The sequence below is a fragment of the Misgurnus anguillicaudatus genome, chromosome 19 (genome assembly GCF_027580225.2).
Source record: "Misgurnus anguillicaudatus chromosome 19, ASM2758022v2, whole genome shotgun sequence".
NCBI lineage: Eukaryota > Metazoa > Chordata > Actinopteri > Cypriniformes > Cobitidae > Misgurnus > Misgurnus anguillicaudatus.
Genome location: NC_073355.2, coordinates 42,638,460 through 42,664,475, shown reverse-complemented (window position 1 = coordinate 42,664,475; position 26,016 = coordinate 42,638,460). Strand labels below are relative to the sequence as shown.

At 33.4% G+C, this 26,016-nt stretch overlaps 2 protein-coding genes and 1 long non-coding RNA gene across 14 annotated transcripts in view; all 3 read left to right on the top strand.

Moving 5' to 3' along the window:
• Window positions 1–11,568, top strand: part of LOC141351161 (uncharacterized) — a 510,144-nt gene extending 498,576 nt beyond the window's left edge. The window contains exon 2 of the mRNA XM_073857705.1: window positions 9,650–11,568. Coding sequence (XP_073713806.1) covers window positions 9,655–11,130 — 1,476 coding nt within the window. The 5' untranslated portion in view covers window positions 9,650–9,654 and the 3' untranslated portion in view covers window positions 11,131–11,568. The remainder of the gene's footprint in view (window positions 1–9,649) is intronic.
• Window positions 11,569–17,845: 6,277 nt separating this feature from the next.
• Window positions 17,846–25,903, top strand: LOC129425938 (uncharacterized). Of its 3 annotated transcripts, none has more exons than XM_073857709.1 (2): window positions 17,846–18,033; window positions 24,489–25,903. In XM_073857709.1, exons 1-2 carry the CDS (start codon window positions 17,979–17,981, stop codon window positions 25,487–25,489), a joined length of 1,056 nt encoding a protein of 351 aa, XP_073713810.1. In that variant the 5' UTR covers window positions 17,846–17,978; the 3' UTR covers window positions 25,490–25,903. The 3 variants fall into 3 exon arrangements, with proteins under 3 accessions (XP_073713810.1, XP_073713811.1, XP_073713812.1); XM_073857710.1 differs by lacking the exon at window positions 17,846–18,033 and adding an exon at window positions 19,536–19,674; XM_073857711.1 differs by lacking the exon at window positions 17,846–18,033 and adding an exon at window positions 23,385–23,590.
• On the top strand, window positions 20,147–23,382 carry LOC141351167 (uncharacterized). Of its 10 annotated transcripts, none has more exons than XR_012359399.1 (9): window positions 20,147–20,278; window positions 20,751–20,803; window positions 20,890–20,934; window positions 21,012–21,065; window positions 21,557–21,591; window positions 21,684–21,752; window positions 21,855–21,889; window positions 21,968–22,015; window positions 22,619–23,382. It is a non-coding gene; the product is annotated as an uncharacterized lncRNA (long non-coding RNA). The 10 variants fall into 10 exon arrangements; XR_012359397.1 differs by having other exon boundaries at window positions 21,852–21,889; XR_012359396.1 differs by having other exon boundaries at window positions 21,852–21,889; window positions 21,968–22,223.
• Window positions 25,904–26,016: the final 113 nt, after the last annotated feature.

Here is a 26,016-nt window from a genome sequence, read left to right as displayed (position 1 = left end):
TTAAAGATCAACATATTTGACTGCATTGTACAAGAATATCAGTATTGCATAACATCATGAATATATGAATGCACTGCATGAACATAACATACAAAGTTTAAAATATAGGTGCTACAAAAGGTTCTTATACACTATGCCACATGAACCATTTTGGTCCCGCAAAGAATCACTCTTTCAAAGAACATTTTCTTATCGTTTTATAGTCTGAAGAACCTTTTGTAAAGCATTGTCTTGCAGCTTTATTTTTAAGAGTGTAAGCATAACTCTACGCTTTAATACTCACCCTCCTCTAATAGCACAGAAAGTTACGTTCCTCCATACAGTTTCTGTTCTCCCAGCGCTGAGTTTCCAGGTTTAGAGATCCACAGTAAGTGTAATTGGCAGGACAGGCTGGCAGCTGGACCCTCAGATGGTGTCTCAGACTCTTTCCACTCAACCAGAACCATGAACCTGCCAGGAATCGTAGACCTGTCCACACACTTGTTGTGTCAGCAGTGGCTTGTTTGGCTTGAATAAAATGTAAATTTGTTGGCAGACTGGCCAGATCAGTGTGATGAGTCCTGCAGTATTGTAACGCGTCCTCCCAGCTCTTATTCTCTTTAACCACAATCAGTTCAGTGTCCCACTTGTAGCAGAAGTAAGGGATTTGAACCCTACAGTACCAGTTATACAAAACACCGCTTTTAATTGCACCGCAGTACAAAAGGTTTTTAGCAGCTGGTTGTCCACCTGCCCAGATGATATAACTGCTATTACCTCCATCACTCCACTCCCAATTGTTTGAGATCTGTTGCAGACCAATCCAGCTGTATGAACCACTACCGCTCATAGTGCTTAACGCTGTCATTTCCTCCTTTCTGTCAAGACTGGACAGGTCAACATAGTATTTTCTGCAGTGATTTTGAGCATCTCTCCATGTCGAGGCATTGCCAAAATAAATGTGTTTTCTTTTCAGAGCTGTTGTCAGCTCACAATGAGCTGAGACGAGAAGAGCAAACACGACAATCTTCATCTCTTCTGTGTAGGGCGAGTCTGTCAATCCTCTCCTAAAACACACTTTATATGTTAACACCAACTTTACATTTGTCAGTCAGTAATGTATGCAAATCTATGCTTGTTTAAAAAAAATCAATGGAAAAAGAAAATCCCATTTCAATTGTTACCAGTTTTTAATTAACTCCAGTTGGCCCATAACTCTGCAGCTAAAAATCCTTATACTGAGCAAATCTCTGCAGTTCTTCAGCGACTGCACTGACTGTCTGGGCAGACCCCCTGTGCTAAAAATGTTTTCAATCCTACCTATTATTAACTATGAGCTCAGAAAGAGAACATACTGTATGATCAAGAAATTTACTTTCATGCCTAAAAAAACACTTTTCAGAAATTCACAGTAGTAAAAAAAACAAAAGCACAGAATCCTCAGCCCATGTTACCCCTACATTGTAAGACTTTTTAAAGGGTCTTAATGACAGCTTTTATAACATTATCTGAGACTATAGTGTCTCAATGTTCTGGCTTGTTAAGTAACTAAAAAAAACTAAAATGGCATAAGTCCTACCTATCACTTAAAAGGGTTTGCATAACGCATGATTTTCCTCTCAAAATTTTCAAAGTTTGCATGTCTACTGTGCTAATGAGGTTTTTAGGCTTTGTTTTGAGTTTTGCATAATATGGATATTTGGTAAATGTAAATCTACAAAGCTTTCAACATTAACGTTCATTTAAATTTTGTTTTGACATGACTATACAGATTTTTAAAACATCAATGGTGACGTGGAATATCAAATTTCAGAAATAATATATACTGTACATTGTAAAAAGTGAAAGATGGGTCAACTTAAAAAATTAAGTTTATTCAACTTAAAATTTAACTTTTTCAAATCTTTTTAGGTGTTACTAATTGAAGTAATTTTAAAGTTGATTCAACTTTTCACTTTTTACAGTGTAGAAATACAGTAACAAGGTTGATACTATAATGACCCAGATTTGTCTGAAAAACAATAAGGAGAGCTGGCACCTGTCTGACAGAAACATGAGGAACTTTCAAAGGGGCCCATAGAAACCAAAAGATGACAAACAATAACTGTATATTTATAAAGTTATATGAATAAAGTTATTATAAAAGACTGACACAATTGTGACTGCTTTAGGGTGTTTTTATATCTAACCAAAGCATTTCAATAAAAACAACTTTAATTTTGATCACTGTGTTTTCCACAAAATAAAGAGAAGTGACTATTGTAGCACAGAAAATTAAAAATGTGGAGGTTTACAGTCATCAAAAATGACTAGGAAGTGTAGAGGAGTTTGCTTTGAATGACTTGAGCACACCTGTGACTGCAGGACATCATTAGTTTCTCACACTGCTCATGTATGTTTTTGGGTCACTCTTGTTACAGTCTATTGGTTCTTAGTTGTAATTTTAATTAATTTGGATCCTCTAAAAGACAAATGCACGAGAGGACAGGATAATGCAGAGAAGACTCAAAAAAGAAGCGAGTTAACACTCCAGCTTGAATTTCTCGGCTGTCCAGCATCCAGGGTAAGGATCTGTATTGGCATACTGTGTTTCATCTTTAAAACAATTCAGACTTTAAGCTTTCTTTGCCGTAAACAAACCCTTCATCATCAGAAAGAATCAAAAGCATACTAATCTTTACTAAGGAGCATGTTGTGTAAACTGATGAGTTCACTCAAGTTTAATTTGTTTGGGTCCGATGAAAACATGTTTGGTGACAAGACTGAGCCCAAAAAGTGTATGTGTGTGAATATCCTAAATGAGACTTAATATAAGTAAAATGCATTTATTTATTTATAATTTCTATAAATATCAATGTAAAAGGCAGGCTAATATTTATGTACAAACTACAAAATAACAATGTATGCAAATTAATTACAAGAACATTAGGAAAATGGACATGCAAATTATAAAAAATTTGAAAGACAAAATTAAGCATTAGGTAAATGGGTAAATGACATGACATATAGGATTATTCTTCTGTATTTAAAAAAAAAAACATCAGATAACTACTAGAATTAATATGAATTAAGTATACAATCACAAAATAATATTATGTTACGCAGTGTAAGGTTTACTTTGCTGAGATTTCACTTTGAAATAAAATTAGGAATATGTATATAAATATTTACAAATATAGGGTTGTACCACCTGATATCTGTTGTGCAGTTGTCAATCCTTTTAAAAATGCATTGAAATCTCATGTAACAAGTAAGAGTTATTTAAACATTGTTCTTGTCTCAGAAATATGCATTACATCAATTTTATATAAATCAATATATATATATATATATATATATATATATATATATATATATATATATATATATATATATATATATATATATATATATAAATTAAGAAGCTTTATTTGTCATTGACACAAATTCAGTTTTGATATAAATATATCAATATCAACATACTCAGTTAGGTCTATTGAATTTGTTACACAGCATCTCATTGGGTGTCCATAACTCTTGGCCATTTCGTGTTTGATGACACGAATTTCCGCTGTTTTTCGTGTCTCTGGAGACGAATGTCTTTTTCGTCCTTCCCAGCACGAATTTCTATCAATGGCTGTTCGTGTCTGTGGCACGACTTTCTTTATCGCGTCATTTTATATTTTGTTTTCTCATCGTTGTTTTCTGTTTTTGAATCATTGTCGCTTGGGGTTGGGGTTGGATCCGGGGTTTGCGTTAGGATGTTATTTTTTGCATTGGTTTCTACATGTTTTTCGTCCACTTTTAAAACTATTCTCGCCTGGAGTTGGGGTTAGAGGTGGGGTTTGGGTTAGGAAGTCGCAGAAAGTGATTCTAACCCAAACCCCAAGCGACAATGGTCAAAAAATAGAAAACAACGTCCTTTATATCTCTGAAGAGTCTTTAGTTTAATCAGATTTATAAAAGACAGATTAGCTTTATCGAATCTTTCCGATAACGTACGAAAAAATGAAGGAGGAGTTATAACAAGGGAGGAGCGAGTACGAGTCATACAACACTATACAACACTGTTTTAACTTATGATTCACTACATGTTCGTGTCATTTATATAATATACACGCGCCTATTTCCAACATAAGACAGAAGTCTTACTTACCACGTGTAACTCGTCATGACCCGGTTCTGAAAATCCACCGCATCAAACACACACGCAAAACTCCGCTGCTAATCCGGATAATAAACTATATCCATTGTTTCCATAAGGCTGGATGTCTTCTCCTTACATCCAAAAACACACTTCTTTTGTTCCATTGTTGACTTTTGAAATTAAACAAAGCTGAGTGGCGTGATAAGCTGTTAGCAAGCTCTAGCGTCTCCCGCTGACTGACGGCTGGGCGGGGTTTTCCGGGGGAAGTTTTCCGGCGGAAGCCCATATAAAGAAGTGATACGTATCGAAAACCCCTGAAACGTCAGTTAGAACCGTAATCGAAAAAAATTAGCCGAAACTTGTACGAACCCTGGCGAAGTGCATTCGGCACAGAAATACTCTGAAACACGCCCAACTGCATTTTTGACACTTTGCCTACGTTTAGCATGAGGAAACAACTCTATAACTGTGTTAATAAGTCAGAATGCTTGAAATACCATTAAACCCCCCCTTTAATGTTATTGTGTGAAGAGTCAGACCTAAAGGTGTTCCTGGTTATTAAAAAGGATCAGTAAGAAAATTAAAAAGTACTAATAGTTTTTTATGTACTTAAATATTTTAAGTAGAACAAAAACTTTTATTTATGAAATGTAGTGGAGTAAAAAGTATGATATTATGATTTGAAATGTTTGTTTTCAGAAGACAAACACTTATAAAATAAATTTGAAAAATGTACTAAAGCAGAAAGAAAAAATACTTAATGTCCACCTCTGTGTTCTAGTCGTGTGATAAATTGCACCACACTGTAAAAAGCAAAAGTTGGTTCAACTTTAAAAATTATTTTAATTTGTAACACCTAAAAAACTAAGTTTTGTAAACTTACATTTTCTTTAAGTTAAAAAATTAAGTTTAATATTTTTTAAGTTACTTCAATTGGTAACACCTAAAATATTTAAACATTTTCAACAATTTCACGTTAAAATTTAAGTTAAAAAAATCTAAATTTTAGGCGTTACCTATTGAAGTAGTTTTTAGGTTGATCCAACTTTTTTTGTGTGTTAGAAAGTCTACTGTAAAGTATGTTGTCCTCAGTTGTATGTCAATGTAATGCTGTCCAGTTATGTAGTATGCATATGTGTATGCCACAAGAGGGCACTAAAGTGTAAGCTACTGCATTATTTGCATTATTATGTTTGTCCTAAGTGAGTTACGGTTGTCTCTTACTGAAAGTTGTCTGATTGTGAGACTGATGTGTCGGCAGCTAGAAAAATAAATATGAGATGATGATCTATATCTATCGTCCACTTTTTCATCCGAATGGAACGCTAACTCAACATCTACGTTCTGTGCGCATGCGCCATTTCCATCAGTAGTCGTCAGAGAGACTGATTCCGCAGCAGGTGCGAGCTGGACTGTGCAAAGTGCGCGTGAAAAGCAAATGTAAGTTGCCTGTTTATTCAGTAGATAATGAATGTTAGTTAATGTGTTGGTAAAGCATTAATAGAATGTTGTCCTGGTTTTAAGCGATGATTATTGATCACTTTTGAAGCCATTTGTCTCGTGCTTTACGTGAATGTGCTAAATGCTAATTATGTAATCTGTAAGTATTATTTGTCATTTGCAATATATCTTTGCTAAGCATCGTTTGATCATGTTTAGGTCATTTAAATTAGGTATGTGAGTAAAATGTTCAACATGGTTAAATGCTTAAACTAGTTGTTCAGATAGAGAGTGCTTGAAAAATCCTTTAAAATGACACCGAGACCAGTTTATGGGTTCAAGAATAACAAAATATTGGCCATTTGAAACTCGAAAGTCATCACTTTATTTTGTCCTAATGTTTTCCATTTTGCGGGTGGTACTGTAAAACTCCCGTGTGGTCGTCGTTAAAATTAATTGAAATTTTGTTCGCTTGTAGTTTAGCAATTAAATAGGCTATTACAATTTCAAGAATGTTTTACTCTGCACGTCGCCTGAGGAAATATGAAGTTGCGTTGAGCGGAACCAAACTGACAGCGTAGATAGTCGCGTAACTATTTAAATTACCTCAGGAACAAGTTTCGGTTTTCAGTGTTTTGCCGTTTCTGACCAAAAACACTGAAAACACTGGTGGTAGTATTGCATAATAATGTTATTGCCTGTATGCGAATTCCTTTAAGTTATTCTTATTTTAGACTAGGAAACTTCTTTCAGGAGATATTTGCAACAGTTATGGAAATAATGCTTGTGCAATAATACTGAAAGTATATCTGTTAATGTATTTTTTTACTTTGTAGACCACGTAAACACATACAGAAACCCCTTTATACACACTTGTGACCTGTAACTTTGTTCACTGCTGTGTTGTTGAATGGCAAAGAGTGTCAAATTAAACCCTATTGCATGAAACAAACGAAATTCAGTGGTCCAACCGACACCAAATTGAGGAAAGCTAAATATAATCTTTCATCTAACACAGTCCAACCTTTTTTTTAGACCTGCTATCGAACATCGTGGATACTGCACGAATTTAATTAAGACCTTTATTATTTTCCTTTTTCGAAGGAAATTGACTAAATCAAAATTCAGTGACATTTTAGATCTTTATAAATGTAAATCTTCTTTATGGTCGATATTGTAACCGGTGGGATTTGTTTTAAGGTTAAAGAAAAAGACAAAAATTTTCAATATTTTACGATGTTCTTACCTCAACTTAGACAAATTAATACATACCTATTTTTTTCAATGCGTTTACTTTTAATCTTTGTACAGCGCGTCGTGAATGTGTTAGCATTTAGCCTAGCCCCATTCATTCCTTATGTTTCTGCAAAGTGGGTAGACCCATCAGTGTTTAAAGAGGTGTTAACAGACCTGTTAGTCAAAAAAAAAAATGTTTCAGTTACAGTGTTAATGGAGCTTTTATTCCAGACTGATAGTTCCCATTTACACCCAATTCATTACAGTGATTTCTTATGATCTCATGTAAATGGATTTAATGTTTTAGTATCCTACCATATCAATCTGTTACGTCCTGCTCAAGCCGCGCTGTCAAAGTTGGTGGATTAACTTAGGTTACGTGCCCACGTTACTTTCCTGTGTGCGTGATCACGAAAACGTAACGTTTGTAAACGTATTCAAGCACTGCAGTTTTAAAACAAGTGATTTTAAGCCTTTGAAACACAACTATATGCGTGCACTGTTTCTGTGTGTGAGGAGCGTGCAAGTCCCGCAACCGCTGCTCATTAAGTTTGTGACAATTTTTACCGTTCATTGTCGTTAAATAATATATGTGCCAAAATTCCCATCGCAAGTATCCTCATAAACACAACCATTTTAGGGCTTAAGAGAAAGTAAGCAGCTGAAAGACAAACACATGTGTAACAGTATATTGGATCCTGGCTTTAAAAATTATATAAAATTAGTCCTATATCGTGATTGAAGATTTTGGTCATATCGTCCTCCCCAGGGCCGAGTACAGACCTTTTGAGGGGCATGTGCTGAAACAAAAAAAGGGGACCCCCTCCAAATAAATATCACATAATAATCGTCTTAAAAGCTTTTATATTTTACCAACGAAATATGTGCTCTCTTTGGAGGTCAAAGAGAAGTAGTTTAATTTCTCAGAAATATAATTTAAAAATTTACATTTCATTCCTAAAACTGAACAGAAAGACTTCTCAAGTTAATTGCACGCTTTAGTTTCTATGAATCATTGTTATTGTGATTATTTTTGGGGTTTCAGTAACAATTAAAGGGATAGTTCACACACAAAAAAAAAATGAATATTCAGTCATCATTTACTCGCCCGCATTGTTTTAAACCTGTATGAGTTTTTTTATTCTGTTAAACACAAAAGAAGATATTTTGAAAATAAATGATGGTCAACACATAGCTGATGGTACCCATTAACTTCCATAGTAGGAATCATCAAAAATATCTTCTTTTGCATTCAACAGAACAAATAATTTGATACAGGCTTGGAACAACACGAGTGTGAAGAAATTAAAACAGATTTGTCATCTTTGGGTGAAATATCCTTTAAGATATTTTCTAAGAATTGTCACAGGTTATACAATGCTTTATTTACTAAAGTGGTGCTTTTTTAAATTTATTTAATAAAAAACAGTCACATTTCTTTAATGTTTATAGCCACTTTGTGATTAAATAGACTTGACTAAGCAGGTGAATGTTTATTTGGCATAAACCAAAGAACTGGACTGATTCAATTCTGAAATAGATTCCTCTATAGCAGCGGTTCTCAACCTTTCTTACAAAAATACCCAAACACAAGACATTTCTTAATTCTTGGTTTTGTTTAACTTATTTAAATGCTTATTTTGGATAATTTTAGTAATCTTAAGGCTCTCTTGGAAGTTTGTTGAAGGCCCCTGATGGGTTGAGAACGATTGGTCTATCACTATTTGACTAACAAAGCCTCTCTAAATCCAGCCACACCCAAAGTGATTGAGACCTTCAGTGAAGCTCCTCCTACAGCAATCCACCAATAAATGCTGGAGTCAAACACAGAGAGAAATCACTTCATATATGACAACTAAAAGCTTCATGACTTCTTGATGGTGTTGATAGAAGAGCTTGAGAAGATGAGAGATTCACAACCAATACTGAAGAACAAAGAGGTTGGTGTTTATTTTTCAATCTTAATTATTGATGCTTGAGGAATAATCACACTGAAAACAATGATTCATTGAATTTAATACATTTTTTTAAGGTAAGTGGTTGCAATCAATTTATTTAAGCTATATTTTAACAAAAAAGATTAGTAAAGTAAAATAAAATATACAACTTTTGTTTAAATGTAGCTTAAATAAATTGATTGCAACCACTTACAATAAAAAATTGATTAAATTCAATGAATCATTGTTTTCAGTGCACAAATACAGAAAATTATTCAAATTGATTAGGAAAAAATTTAACTAAATACATGATAAATAATAGATTCAGTAGAATTGCATGTAACATCAGGTAAACTGGTTTATCAAAGCAAATTCCAGTGGATTAAATGGCTGTGTTCTTTGGGAATTGATCCATGACTTTGACTTTGGAAGTGCAATGTACCACTAAGTAAACTATAAGACTGGACATTGACAAAAAATTACAGGAAATTAAAGGAATGAGATAACTTAATTCACATAAAGGTAAAAACTTCTGAAAGAAAAAAAGACAGCATTAGTGGCAGCAGTTTGCCAGTTACTTACTGTAGATGTTATTTACTGGAAAGAGTTTGTTCAAAGTTAAATGAATGTTAAAACATTAACAAGTTTTTATCTTTACAAAATAAACAGCTAAGCAACAGAAAAAGGTTGATGAGGATTTCTGGTTGCCAAATGCTTTGCATAATGCTGTTATTTTATAGTTTTATTCTGTAAAGATGAAGACTTGTTAATGTTTAATGTTTATTTATCTTTGAAAAAACTCTTTCCATGATTAACATCAATTTAAATCTACAGTTATTGGCAAACAGCTGCATAATTAAAGCAAAACATTTTACCATGATGAGGAACAAATACATGACTGAATTTTAACAATTTAATATGTTTATTTTAGATATCATGATGGAAATAAACAAGGACAATCAGCCTGAACTGAATAAAGCTGATGAAATGCATCGTAATATTACAACAATACAGAATGTTGCACAGAAAGGAACTCGAAGAACAGGAGACAAAACGTTTGAAAAGAGTGTGAAAAGAGACGAACGCCATACGGATCGCTCAAGGATTCACAGTGAGGAGAAGCCCACGTGTCATCGCTGTGGGAAAAGTTTCAGCAGAAAATCAAACCTCGCAATGCACATAAAAATTCACACTGGAGAGAAACCCTTCGCTTGCCATCAGTGTGAAAAAACTTTCCCAGATAAAACACAACTTCAGAAACACATGAGAACTCACACTGGCGAGAGACCATACACTTGTCACGAGTGTGGAAAATGTTTTACCCAAATATCACACTTAAAAGATCATATGAAAATCCACACTGGCGAGAAACCATACACTTGTCAGGAGTGTGGAAAATGTTTTACCCAAATATCACATTTAAAAACACATATGAAAATCCACACTGGAGAAAAACCATTCACGTGTGATCTGTGTGGAAAGAGTTTTTCATGTCCAAGTAGCCTTAACATACATGCAGTAATTCACACTGAAGAGAAACCTTTTACATGCAGTCAATGTAAAAAAAGTTTCAGAAGTAAAAGCAACCTTACAGCACACATGAAAATTCACAGTGAAGAGAAACCTTTCGCTTGTCTTCAGTGTGAAGAGTGTTTCAGAGATGCAAGTCAACTCAAGACACACATGACAATTCACACCGGAGAGAAACCATTTGCATGTCATCTGTGTGAAATGAGTTTTACAACTAAAGGCAATCTTAAGTCACACATGAGAATCCACACTGGAGAGAGACCTTTCGTGTGTCATCTGTGTGGAAAGGGTTTTTCACAACTAACTAACCTTAAGATTCACGCAAGAGTCCACACCGGAGAGAAACCGTTTACATGCAGTCAGTGTAACAAGTGTTTCAGTATTAAACCCAACCTTAAAGTACACATGAAAATTCACAGAGATGAGAAACCTTTCGCTTGTCTTCAGTGTGAAAAGTGTTTCCGAGATGAAAGACAACTTAAGACACACATGACAATTCACACTGGAGAGAAACCATTCAGATGTCTTCAGTGTGGAAAGAGTTTTAAAAGTAAATGCACTCTTGGGATACACATGGCAGCTCACGCTGGAGTGAAACCATTTGTGTGTCATCTGTGTGGAACAAGTTTTTCATATCTATCCAGCCTTAAGATGCATTCAAGAGTTCACACCGGAGAGAAACCTTTTGCATGCAGTCAATGTAAAAAAAGTTTTACACGTAAAAGCAACCTTACAGAACACATGAAAATTCACAGTAAAGAGAAACCTTTCGCTTGTCTTCAGTGTGAAAAGTGTTTCAGAAAAAAAAGTCATCTTAAGACACACATGAGAATTCACACTGAGAGAAACCATTCAGATGCTATTAGTGAGTTTCAAAAATAAAAATTCGCCCTAATGCACACGTGAGAATTCATGCTGGAAAGAAACCGTTTCCATCTGTAGAGTAATGGGAGACACATGAGTGGACTTTCTGTTGTAACGTCTCAGATGCGATTTATACGTTTGCATAGGACCTACGTTATAGGCTATATGCTGCAGTTTTCATTTAAACTTCTGCGTCATTGTTCACCTCGATGTGCATTACAAGTTCAGATCGCAACTGTTGGTCTAAAAATGAACTCATGAATCAGCCCTAGTAAAAAAATAGTATGCTATTTTTAATTTTGATACACTTCAGTATACTTGCAGTCACACTAATGACCATTTAAAGTGTGCTATTGATTAGTTTACTTTATTAGAGTGCTATTTTGGAACAGCTAATTTTTTACTTTGTATATTTTAGTCGTAATTTAATTGTAATAAAGTACAACTTTAAGTTTATTTCGTGTACTTTTCTGTGTTAAATTGGAACATCTTACTGTGGTATTGTGCATTGTAATCAACTTAAACTTCTTTACCATATATATATATATATATATATATATATATATATATATATATATATATATATATATATATATATATATATATATATATATATATATATATATATGAAGAGTGTCGTTGCAAAATGAGATAAATCCATTTTTTTTAACATTTTTGTCAAAACATGTTTATTATTATGTTATCATGTTATTATTTATTTATGTTTATTATGTTTTATGGTGCTACTTAGCTGAATTTTAAGTTATGAAGCTTTTAAATCAAAACAAACAAACTGCAGTTGCATGGAAATTAATTGGAATGCACAACCAAAAAACGCGATTTCTGAACAATTAAAAAAACGGTGGTTATCTCGTTTTGCAACGAAACTCTTCATATATATATATATATATATATATATATATATATATATATATATATATATATATATATATATATATATATATATATATATATATATATATATATATATATATATATATATATATATACTGTATGAAGGTTTTCAAAAAAACTAAGTAGCCTACATTAATCCCTCATCTAGCGATTCAAATACTCTAGTAATTAAACATCTAAAATGATCATTATTTGTACGTTTTCTGAGAGGTGCACCGTCCTATTAACCTAAAACTACTAAGATACTTGGACATACACATGTTTGACATCTTGGTTTCGGTTTAAAAACATGCAGGAATTTGAAAAAAAAATGCCGGACTTGCTTGATGTTTAAAGAGTTATTAAGAGTTCGGGACTGATTTATGTTAAAAAATTATTAAGATCGACAAGACTCGTGCTGACTGACAGAACCAAAACGCAATGCACCCACAGACACACAAGTGCGCACTGACATTTCAGAAACATCCTTTTTGACAAGAATTTACGAAAGCATAATAAGCATTACAACAAACTTGCTGAGATCTTTATTATCTATGTCTATACAGCGTTTGCGCGAACAGAACGAATTGTTTAAAAAACTTTCTCATTAATCTTCATCTAATAAATAAGTAGGTATTCATTTAAAATTTCAAATAACAGTATGCTCTTTTATTTAAAATTCAGTTCTGACTTAGTTCAAAACAAGAACATAATTTTAAACAATAAGGTAATTAGAAAGATTTAATTCAAATGTTTCAGTTGTTATTTACTAATTTTATTTTTATGTTAATTGCAATTCATGTCATAGTAATCTTAAGTTTAAATTTTGCTTTTAAAATGTTACATTTTAATATTTTTATTTATTTACTTATTTATTTTATATTTACCTATATTGACAATAAAGCTTGCTTTAACTTAAAGTAATTAAAAGATCATCTGTGATCGAAGTCACACGGAGTTATTAACGAATATATTATTATCAGAGTGCAGCATTTTATAAAGGTTTTCTGGTCTTGTGTAGTAAAAAAACAAAAAAATGTCATTTTTTTTACAGTTGGGTTAAAAGAAGTTTGATATTAGCAGCAGTTTTTAAATTTTAAACGAATTCCAAAACAGCTCAGGTTTCTAAATAAGGGCTGGCGCAGAAAATGTCATTCCATAGATTGCACTCATTCACTTCACACACATATTTGACGTGCTTTAAGAGGTTTATAATTTAGCGCTGTTCCAGTAAACACGTGATTATGTCTGGATGAAATTTTTTTCATTCAAATTCAAATTTTAATTATAGATCCTGTTTTTGACATCAATTCAAATTCAAGAATTAAATTGGAATTCAGGAGTCATACCCAATAAAATTCTGAATTCTGCACAAGCATGTGGTTAATAGAAGTGTTAACAGAGCTGTTAGCCGAAATGTTTATGTTTCAGTCACATCAGTGTTAATGGAGCTGTTGATATCCCATTATTCCAGACTGATAGTTCCCATTTACACCAAATTCATCTTAAGCTCTCATCTAAATTACTATGCAAAGCACATGTTTGTGTTTAAATAGGCTGAGGCATGTAATGAAATATCATAAAAGTATGTGACAAGTTTGTCAACTCTCAAGTTTTGGGGGGTCAAAGAGAAGGAGTTTAATTGCTCAGAAATGTTATAAAAATTGACATTTCATAAAAACTGAACAGAGAGACTTTTCAAGTTGGGGTCCAGAAACAATACAAAGCCAAAGCGCAGTAACTACGCATTTGGTCAAAATTAAGTTAAGGGTTGAAATGGGCTTTGTGAGAACTGATGTGTCTTATGACAAAGTCTCCTGGTTCAATTTTGTCCCATTTCAGAGAAACGTGTGTGCCAAAATTGCAGTAACATGTTTGACCTGCTGGTGTAAAACACTTTAAGGGCATTTTTCTCGGTTTCAGTGTTTGCGTAGTTACTGCACTTAGCCTTTGTAGGGCAAAATAAAGGGATAGTTCCGTACTCAGCCTACTCACCAGCATGCAGTTTTAAAGGTCTTGTTTTTCCTGATCCCATTTTTCAAACTTTAGTTAGTGTGTAATGTTGCTGTTAAAGCATAAATAATACATGCAAAATGATAACGCTAAAGTTCACTGCCAAGTGATATATTTTCTTTAACAGAAGTCCCGTTTAAAGCAGCGAAAGGCCGGTTTGGACTACAGCTCTCTACTTCCTGATTGTATGATGTCAATAAAAGAGGTTTTGACTAAACTCCCACAGTCGCCAGATAAACTCAAACGGCAAAGCTAAGCTGCTATCGAATCACAACACACTAAACAAACTACACAATCAGAACTCGTACGTATTTCTGAAGGAGGGACTTCATAGAACAAGAAAAACATCAGACCGTTTTGAAAATTACGATATACAGATAAGTAAATTATGTGAAAAATACAGCATTTTTTTACACATGAAACATGAACACATGTTATATTGCGCACCATAAACACAACATAGCTTCAAAAACACAGGAAAAACTCTAAACCTGTATGAAGTTTTTATTCTGTTGAACACAAAAAAATACATTTTGATAGTAACACATGGAACACATAGGTTTTGAACAACAAGAGTGATGAAATGATAACAGATTTTAAGATTTTAACAGACCTCTTTAAGAAGCTTCTACACTGTAAAAAATAATATGCCCCATCTACTCAATAAAATTGTGGCAACAGATTACAAGCAATATCATTAATTACATTCAACAAATCAAAATTGATTTAGATTTACTCTATAAACTCCTTAATATTAACATATTCAAAAAGCCAAACTGCAATTTGCAATTAAAAATTTTATTAAAATTTAAACAAAAATATTGGGTATACTAGACAATGATCTAGCACTATACAATAAAAATATTATGCCATATCTACTCAATAAAAGTGTGGCAACAGATTACAAGCAATATCATTAATTAAATTCAACAAATAAAAATTGAGTTAGAATCAATCCATAAACTCTTTAATAGTAACCCATTCAAAAAGGTAATCTGCAATTTGCAACTAGAAATTAATTTAAATTTAAACAAAATATTGGGTATACAGGACAAAGACCTAGCACTATACAATAAATACTATTCAATTATACTATTTTAATTTAACATCATCCATTAATATTTTTATTAGTAATGAGTATTATATCTGATATTAGAATGACAGACAAAGATGAATCAATTCTTATTTTATTGCAGTCAAAAGAACAGGAAAGCATCTCATTTTTAATGGTGCATTTGTAACAGTGTACACTTCAAAAAGTATTTTACAGTCTTTAAAGAAAACCGTCCACATTTCCAGACGAAAGGTTCCATGTTTGTGTTCTGTTACATTGATTCACACCCAGAAAATCAGACAGCAGTTTAGACTTACTGTACTGTAATCAGTTTATAAACTTTGAAGAATCCTGCTCCAAGAAAAGTTTCTGAAACACTTGAAAAGATGCCTGGGATACTGATCCAATCCAATCCAAGGAGGATAAAGCCTGCCTTGGGAACACCTTTAAGGCCTCGATAACAATTCCAGCATCCTTTGGGCTTCCACTCCTAGAAGATCCATTCTTTACAATTACAGCCATCAAGCTGCTCAAGTCCTGCCTCTTCATCATTATCCTGCAACATTAAACAGCAATTATGTCTTAAAACTTTTATTAATGTATACAGCTTGAATATTGAAATAATCCACACATTAAACTTGTATATTAAAATGTTTTAAAGAAAACTGGAAGATATGTGCAATGGAGTTAGTCTGGGTTTGTGGCTTATTAGGTGTGTTTGAAATATGCAGTAATATCGAAAACTGATAATAAATTCTCATTGGAATTACAAATAATATCAAAAAATGTTTGAGAAGATATGTAATCGATATTTATAATTTGGGCAAATCTTTTCCCTACATTTTTTTCCGTCACACGATAGGATAGTCACATATTTATTTGTTAACCAAGTTACTCACATGTATACACACACATACACTATATACACAATATAATATGTACAATATATTTATTTAATAATATTCCTCACCTTTTGTTGTGAATAAAGTTCTCCCTCAGCAATGTTTCACGTTGCCTGCAGGAAGCTGCAGTATGTTACAGGCCTTCATGAACACACAATTTAGATAATAGGTCGCGAAATTAATAATAATAAATGTTCAACTTACAATATGTAGAAAGCTTAAACATTTTAAAAAGACAACTTATACATTTAATATCTTACTCACCTTTTGTGGAATTAAATGAATGTTATATTTCCCCTCAGTAATGATACTGTACTCCAGTAAGACGCCTTTGTCAAACATTTCAGTCAGAAATGGTTCATGTTTTCCGCGGGAAAATTCAACACAGGGCGTCGCAATTGAGCACACAATTAATTTACAGCGGAGAATAGTTTTACATTACCAATTTATTCGAATACTTTGTGGATATAATTAACACAAAACTAAATAAACCGAAAAAGACCGCAGTAAAGTCACATTTATCTTCAAAACACGAACCAAGCGAGCGAGCGGGCAGAATTTGCATAATAGATACATATAACGTTACATATTACATATCTATGAGAGTTAGTGATAAGAGAACCCACCCATTCAGAGGAACAGTATGATTGGTCAGTTTTTCTGTCACTCAAATGAGTTGCATCTGGACCACCAATCGCAGCATGGGAATCGACGAATGCATCCTAGATATGCGACCTCCTGGGTCCTAAAGCTGAAGTTACGTCCAAACCCAGTTCATATTAATCCTTATTTTAATTAATATTTACAAATTACAAACAAATTTTACAAAGAAACAGTGCTTATATACTTATAAGACCAGAGATTGCACGTTAAATTTACCCGAAATGAATTTTATCCACAGTTTAAACACTACATTGACGTCACAGCCAACGGAGATTTTCAGAGACACTGGCCGAGGTGAGGCGCCGTTGTCCCGTATAATATACGCGCGGAGCGCCCGCTGATTATCTGGAGCTCCCATCGCCACAAAACTCGAAGGAAATGTTTAAATAGGCGATAACTTTATGAACCTACTGCAGATTCTTGTTTAAAAAGCATACATTCTCGACTGAAATGCTTTCAAAACTTTGAATTTTGGCACATTAACAGAAATATTTCCTAAATCCGTCTGCTCAGCGCTCACGACCTGCATATCAACCCGGAATGTTTTTTAATTTAAAACAGCTGATTAATATTACGTTGGATTTATTCAGTATTCGCTACATGCGCAGATACACAATAAGAAAAGCTAAATCATTCACAAAAACAATAAGTTGTTTTTATTTCAGTCATTTTTAAAGAATTTTAACACAAAAAAATACCAAACTACATGAAATTAATTTTGTTAATAAAGTTTACATATTAAATTTCATCAAATCTACAAGCCTGCAGAATGACTTTTTACAGTGTAAGAATTGTCACATGTTAATATTTTATTTACTAAAGTGGTGCTTTTCTGCAGTAAGTTTGAATCAATATTTCTTTTGTAAACTAATGGTCACATTTCTCTAATGTTTATAGCCAATTTGTGATTAAATAGACTTGACTAAACAGGTGAATGTTTATTTGACATAAACCAAAGAACTTGTCTGATTCAACCCTGAAATAGATTCCTCTATAGCAGCGGTTCTCAACGTTTCTTACAAAAATACCCAAACACTAAGACATATCTTCATTCTTGGTTGTTTTAACCTATTTTAATGCTTATTTTGGATAATTTAAGTCCTCTTGATACTCTCTTGGAAGTTTGTTGAGGGCCCCTAATGGGTTGAGAATGACTGGTCTATAACATTTTGACTAACAAAGCCTCTCTAAATCCAGCCACACCCAAATTGATTGAGACCTTCAGTGAAGCTCCTCCTACAGCAATCCACCAATAAATGCTGGAGTCAAACACAGAGAGAAATCACTCCATACTGAAAGCTTCATGACTTCTTGTTGGTGTTGATAGAAGAGCTGAGAAGATGAGAGATTCACAACCATGCAGAATAAAGATTGAAGATACTGAAGAACAAAGAGGTTGGTGTTTATTTTTCAATCTTAATTATTGATGCTTGAAGAATAATCACAAATACAGAAAATTATTCAAATTGATTAGGAAAAAATTGAACCAAAATATGTGATAAATAATAGATTCAGTAGAATTGCATGTAACATAAGGTAAACTGGTTTGTCAAAGCAAATTCCAGTGGATTAAATGGCTGTGTTCTTTGGGAATTTATCCATGACTTTGGTTTTGGAAGTGCAATGCTCCAATAGGTAAACCATAAGACAGAAGATTGACAATAAATTACAGGAAATTAAAGAAATGAGATAACTTAATTCACATAAAGGTAAAAACTTCTGAAAGAAAAAAAGACAGTATTAGTGGCAGCAGTTTGCCAGTTACTTACTGTAGATTAGAATGTATGTTATTTACTGGCAAGAGTTTGTTCAAAGTTAAATGAACGTTAAAACATTAACAAGTTTTTATCTTTACAGAATAAACAGCAAAGCAACAGAAAAAGGTTGATGAGGATTTCTGGTTGCCAAATTCTTTGCATGAGGCTGTTATTTTATAGTTTTATTCTGTAAAGATGAAGACTGGTGTAACCCAGTTAAAAACATGAAGTTAAAAACATGAAGTAATAAGTGATGCTTGTAGTATCATTAAATAAGAGTATATAAATAGTGTGATTTAAAAAGGTTTAAGTTAATTTAATAAGTTATGTTTAAAAATGTTAAAAGCAGTTTAAAAATGATTGTATATTTTTTGTTCTAATTTAAAGTTTAAGTGTTTCTGAAAACTGTCTAAACCAGCATTTATGGAGTTAATGACGATCGGCAGTAGAGTGAGAGGTGTGGTTTTGCAGCGGGAGATACAAGCTGTGTCCCAATTCAGGGGCTGCGACCTTATAAGCATGCGACCTTAAATATGAGCACTCGGTCTTTCAAGGTGGCAGCCTCAGAAATCCGCGAAGAGAACTGAAATGAGACGGTCTAACCTTCGGATGACCCATAATTGACGTCACCTGCTGCGCCTGTTAGCAGGACATAGCGGAAACGTTTCCGACTTATTAAAATAAATATGAAATCAAAAAAATATTAATTAAGTTTATAAAATATGACACGTTGATGTAGATTAAACTATTCAACAGTATATTAAATTTAATAAATCAACCTTAGAAATATATGCATCATAAAAATAATAATATTAACACAAAACATAACTTATAATACTAAAACAGTGACAAACTTTTTTTGATAAATACACACTTTTATTTAATGAAGGTTTTAATTGTTTATTTTATAATATCCAGCCGCCGTTGCAGGCGCGCAATGAATCTTGGGATATCCTCGGCTGTTAAGGATCCATTCGTTCTATCCTTAACAGCGCGGAGAAATGAGGACGCATTTTGAGGCTTCATTCTAAGCATCCTTCGAATTGGGACGGCCTTAGCCTGAAGTCGCGCTGCTGTGACGCAATCGGTCTTAAAATACGTCCTTAGAAGGTCGCAGCCCCTGAATTGGGACACAGCTACAGAGTGAAAGAGAGTGGAGCAGAAGAGTGAGCGTGACACAGAGATTTTCTGAGTTAAAATGTAAAACTAGTGCACAAATCAAGATGTAACTTGTTTCTGATGATTGTTTGCACGACAACCAGATGAAAAGAGTGACAAGGTGCATATTGAGAAACGGGAGGAATTTCTACACGAAGTTCAAAGACTGTTTACTTTTGTGCCATTGCTAATGCTAAGAGATGGGTATAAACGGAGGTCGGAGCCAGCTGCAAATGGGTGGGTAAGCAGCAAGTGGGTGGAGCTTTACCCGCAAGTGGGCTGTACAAACTTCCAGAGGATTTTGATTGGTTTATTTATATCACCTGTAGCAGCTATTGGTTTATGCTCCTCAGTTGGTGGCGCTAATGCGTAAGTTTTGTAGCGATCGATCAGAAAACAAAGAAGAAAACCGCTTTCACATGTCAGCGTGTTGTGAAATGAAGGGGTAAGCTTGCTGTACAGTTTTTAGTTTTGTAAAAAAGCATTATAAGTTCTATGAATTATGAAGCATTATGAAGAAGACCATTTTATAATGCCGTTTGTACGCTGTTTTTAGTCTTGATGTATTAAAAAAGATAAGGGTAAAGTGCATTCAGATACATTTCTGTAGTTTTTTATTAGCACACAAATTACAAAATCTGTAACGTGGATGACAAAATCTTTTCTGCATTCCATTTCTACAATTTGCTCTCCAGATTATGGATTCTGAAGACCATAATAATAAGGTATTGTGGCTGTGTAATTTTTGTACGTTTTAGGTCTGCATTGATTTTCAAATTGTAAATGTCTTAAACGTTTTATAAATGGATTTGATATTACAATAACGTTACAACTCCTAATTTAATTGTACAATGCATGCAATTATTTTAAAACTTTTCATTTTTAAAAGTTTTCATTGTAGTTAATGCCTTTTTCTGCGTAATCCATAATGTAATGTAATGTAATGTAATTGAAACATTTGTTTTTTTTAATATCATAATTATTTTATAAAATGTATTACTCATAACAATCAGTGAAATAAATGTGAAACGCATGTTATTGTGTTTTAGGTTCACTTATCAGTGAAAGATATTTTTTTATGTTCCACATGACTATGATCACAACTTCTGCTGTAATGTATAAAGTTCTTAATTTACAAGTTGTTGTGTGTTTATAACATCAATTAATAATTTATGGTGTGTTTGATTTCATTGCTAGGACAATGCAGGACAAAGGCTGTCAAATAACTGGAGTGTTTGTCTTGATGGCAAGTACGTACTGTAAATGAGGAACATCGAGATGAAATCAATTGCTGTTACCCATTTAACTTTTTTTGGTGTGTCTTTGCATATAATAGTATGCACTGTATGTTATTCTGGGACAGAAGTTTGACTTCACTGAAGTAAGTATTTATTTTTGTAGCTATATTTATTTTAATATAATTGAAAATTGTACTCATTCATTACTTTATGTACACAGGTAAACATGAAGAACATAGGAAAATGGTGGTGTGCCATCTTGCTTGAAAATTAAGTAAGTGTGAAAAAATTAGCTGTACTTTTAACGTGGTGTTTTAAGAAACTCTTAAAGAAGTGAAGAAATCTTGTTCAGTCTGTAAACTGTTTTGGGAAGACATGGAACGGAATGATTTAGTGACTCGCTCATAACACTATTTCAGTAAAAATATATTCTGCAGACCCTTTGAGTGAAAAGAGTGTTTCAGTGATGATAAAAATCAGCAGGTGTAAACACTACTTGCTCTATCAAACTCCTTTAATAGCTGTTCTTAATACTATTAGGGGTTGGCAAGATTTTGAAATGTTTTTGTATTCAAATGTTGTTGTATTCATTGGTGAATAATTTAAAATTGGACCATTAATTAGATTTTTTTCTATATTTACAAAAGTCTTTACTGTAATTTGTAATCAATGTAATGCATCCTTGCATTTAATTAATTTTGATATTGAACTTGTTCTATTTCTTACTTTATCTGTTTTTGTTGCATGATAATCAAATTGTGCAAGACATGGGAGAAAGAGAAAATGAGCTGTTGTAGCTGGTATTGTCAGCTTTTTATATTTTGCTGATATTTTTTGTCAAATAAAAAATTAATGGATAATTTTATCACGTTTTATTCTAATTCTCTTTCAGAAGAAGAAGAAGAATGCTCTGCACTCCCTGAAACCTACGGGAAGAAAAAAAATGAACTTGCATATGAAAGTAAGAACTTTGCTATAAAACAAAATACATATACTTTGCTGGGTTTCAAATTATGTAACTATAATATTGGTCATCTAATTTTAATTTACTTCATTTCAGCAGACCAAACCGCAGTTGTGCCCTGTGTTTTTAGCAAGGTATGCATAATCAATTGCAATGATGATTTAAAATGTGTATCATAGAACAATTTTAATCCACTTATATTTTTCTTTAAGGATGAGCTGTTAAAAGATGATGACCCTCCATCATGCTTTATCTTCAAGGTAGTTGAATGTTATATAATGTGCTTTTTTTTAAAAATGTAACGGCCTGTGCTAACTTTTCAGTTATCAGGAGCGTTGCTGAAGAACATAGTTGTTCTTCAAGAAGAAGATGCTGCCTACACGACCCTGTCATTGGCTTTCTCCAGGTTCAGGGACATAGTTGGTGATGACAAGTTCAAGAATCAGGCACACTTCTTATGGCTAGAAAGTAAATATTGACATTAAAAAATAAAATGCATAACAAGAACATCATTGATAATGTTATGTGATTTTTTCACCTCGGGTGTTACATGCTGGAAAAAAGACATCTCACTACAAACAGCTCTTCTGGAAGATGTACTCATTCTCCACTTGTTTGGAGTGTGGGTTTGAGTACAAATACTGCACACCTGGTACTTTTTGTGTAAATTGGTGATGAATAAACTAGTTGTTAGTCTAGAGGAAAACTAAAAATCTAATTTACTTATGTCATCCCTTGGAGTTTAAAAGTTCTGGACACCATTCAATTGACCTACAGAACTGAGAAATTATTCCTAATGTTTGTAAATGTTCACTGTCAACTATAAACCCTAGTTCTTATTGTGCTTCTTGTGTATCCATCAGGTTATGCTGGGAAGGGAAAGCGAGATGAACTCCAGGGCATTTATTCAAAAACCTTCCACCCTGGATTTTGCAGATTTGACTGCATGCAGATCAGTTCTAATGAGCTGATATAGTTTCCTTACAAAGACTAAAAATAATAAAATAAAATAAACACTTTTGCAATCAATTCTGAGTGACTTGTACATGATTTTGTTCATTGAAAAAATAATTTAAATGTAATATATGTGTAACACATTCAGAAAAACGTTAGTCTGCTATTTAAAAAAAATGCAGTAAAGATGGATGGTAACTTTATTTTACATTAGCCACATGTTTTTCATGTATTTACACATTCACTTAACTAAGTCCAGTTGCATCACATTTTAATATGTTCATTTACTTGATATTGTAGAATATGGAGCTTCAGAAATGTGTTTGAATAAGGCCTACAGCCTGATGAATTTAAACCGCCATCACTTTAAGTGTAAAAAAGGTGATAAAACGTGACCTCATCATTGACAGTGAGTGGTATTGGACACACACAATAATAACAAAGCTGTAAGAAATCAGACTATGATGAGGAACGTGATATTTGATCGTTTATTTTAATTACTGTCGCTACTTCCTGCCATTCTCATTCACCGCCGTCCCATTTGCGGCGTAAACTCCTCCTACTTGCACATTTCTGAAATTCCTCCTACTTGCGGCATAAGCTCCTCCCACTTGCGGCATAAGCTCCTCCCACTTGCAGTCTCCGGGCTGCAGCGATACATACATGAATGCTAACGCTGCGTTACTTGAGAAACATATGCTGAAGTCAGTTCATCACAAGTGAACAATATTTTCTAGTTAAAGTTTGACTCTCGTTTGAAGAGTTTATCTGCTGTTTTCGATCTGAGGACAGAGAAGAGGACTCATACAGAGTTTAAAGCAACCAGGACTTCACGTTTTTGGGTCACTACGAACACGAGCACCTCATCTAGGCCTGCTACGGTATTTTAGTTTGATAATAACTTTGGTTGCCGGCTTTAGATTGCATAAAGGTGTTTTGTGGGCCCACAAAAAGTCTGGTTTAAGTGATATTTAAGTGTTAAAGGTATATAGAGGTTTTCTGAATGAATCCACTTGAGGGTTAATAGAGTTTAAATAGTTTTCTGTGCATTTATACATGATACAGTATTGACTGTGTTTACATTTGTTGTTTTTAAAAGAGGGTTCATAGTTTACATTGAATTCTGTGCATTTGTATGGTACAGTATTGACATTGTTTACATTTTTGTGTAAGTAAGAGAGACTATTCAATTACAGTATTTTCATTCGAAAAAAGAGTTACATTTTATGTTGAAGGTTTAAAAAGAACAATTATATTTTTTATTTAATTTGTTTATTTCTTTTGGGATAATAACTTATTTTTTGAGTAAATAACTAATAGATATTTTCTTAAACTTTGTGTAGTTATTTTATTATTTACATGGAAAGAGGTTATTGTTTTATTTGAGGAAAGACATACCTAGACACACGGTTAAAATCTTTATTAGTAATATAACTTAAGAAAGGTAAATTCATAGTCAGGTAAAGAAAACATTTCAGGTGTGTATTTTAAAAGAGAAATCCAAGATAATATCTAAATTGAGTTAATAAGGGTTTACACATTTTATTAATACATTAACAGAACCCAAAAGCCCTGCCCTAGTTAATATAAATACCGAGGGGGGCGCTACACTTGTTAATGTTTAATGTTTATTTATCTTTGAACAAACTCTTGCCATGAATAACATCAATTTAAATCTACAGTTATTGGCAAACAGCTGCATAACTACAGCAAAACATTTTACCATGATGAGGAACAAATGCAAGACTGAATTTTAACAATTTAATGTGTTTATTTTAGATATCATGATGGAAATAAACAAGGACAATCAGCCTGAACTGAATAAAGCTGATGAAACGCATCATAATATTACAACAATACAGAATGTTGCACAGAAAGGAACTCGAAGAACAGGAGACAAAACGTTTGAAAAGAGTGTGAAAACAGACGAATGCCCTACGGATCGCTCAAGGATTCACAGTGAGGAGAAGCCCACGTGTCATCGCTGTGGGAAAAGTTTCGCCAGAAAATCAAACCTTGCAAAGCACATAAAAATACACACTGGAGAGAAACCCTTCGCTTGCCATCAGTGTGAAAAAACTTTCCTAACTGCAAAACAACTTCAGATACACATGAGAACTCACACTGGCGAGAAACCATACACTTGTCATGAGTGTGGAAAATGTTTTACCCAAATATCACATTTAAAAACACACATGAAAATCCACACTGGCGAAAAACCATTCACGTGTCATCTGTGTGGAAGGAGTTTTTCACAACTAACTAACCTTAAGACTCATGCGTTAATTCACATTGGAGAGAAACCTTTTACATGCAGTCAATGTAAAAAAAGTTTCAGAAGTAAAAGCAACCTTACAGCACACATGAAAATTCACATTGAAGAGAAACCTTTCGCTTGTCTTCAGTGTGAAAAGTGTTTCAGCTATGAAAGTCAACATAAGAGACACATGACAATTCACACTGGGGTGAAACCATTCGTGTGTCATCTGTGTGGAACGTGTTTTTCACAACTAACTAACCTTAAGACTCATGCGTTAATTCACACCGGAGAGAAAGCTTTTGCATGCAGTCAATGTGGAAAAAGTTTCAGAAGTAAAAACAACCTTACAGAACACATGAAAATTCACAGTAAAGAGAAACCTTGCGCTTGTCCTCAGTGTGAAAAGTGTTTCAGAAATAAAAGTCACCTTAAGAGACACATGAGAATTCACACTGAGAGAAACCATTCAGATGCTATTAGTGAGTTTCAAAAAGAAAATTTCGCCCTAATGCATATGTGAGAATTCACGCTGGAAAGAAACCGTTTCCATCTGTGGAGTAATGATATACACATGAGTGGACTTTTTGTTGTGAAGTCTCAATTGCGATTTATACGTTTACATAGGACCTACGTTGTAGGCTATATCTTGCAGTTTTTGTTTAAAGTTCTGCGTCATTGTTCGCCTCGATGTGCATTACATGTTCAGATAGCAACTGTTGATCTAAAAATTAACTCATGAATCAGCCCTAGTAAAAAAATAGTATGCTATTTTTAATTTTGATACACTTCAGTATACTTGGAGTCACACTAATGACCATTTAAAGTGTGCTATTGATTAGTTTACTTGATTAGAGTGCTAATTTGGAACAGCTAATTTTCTACTTCGTATATTTTAGTTGTAATTTAATTGTAATAAAGTACAAGTTTAAGTGTATTTCGTGTACTTTTGTGTGCTAAATTGGAACATCTTCAAATGTATTGTGTGTATTGTGCATTGTAATCAACTTAAACTCCTTTACAGCTGTGAGATAATACAACGTGTTTAGT

What these genes read in the sequence shown, in the direction of transcription:
- LOC129425938 (XM_073857709.1), top strand. Translation starts at nt 17,979, where the DNA reads ATGAGAGATTCACAACCATGCAGAATAAAGATTGAAGATACTGAAGAA. An exon ending in AGATACTGAAGAACAAAGAG is followed by an intron (nt 18,034 to 24,488) that starts GTTGGTGTTTAT and finishes TGTTTATTTTAG; the next exon opens with ATATCATGATGGAAATAAAC.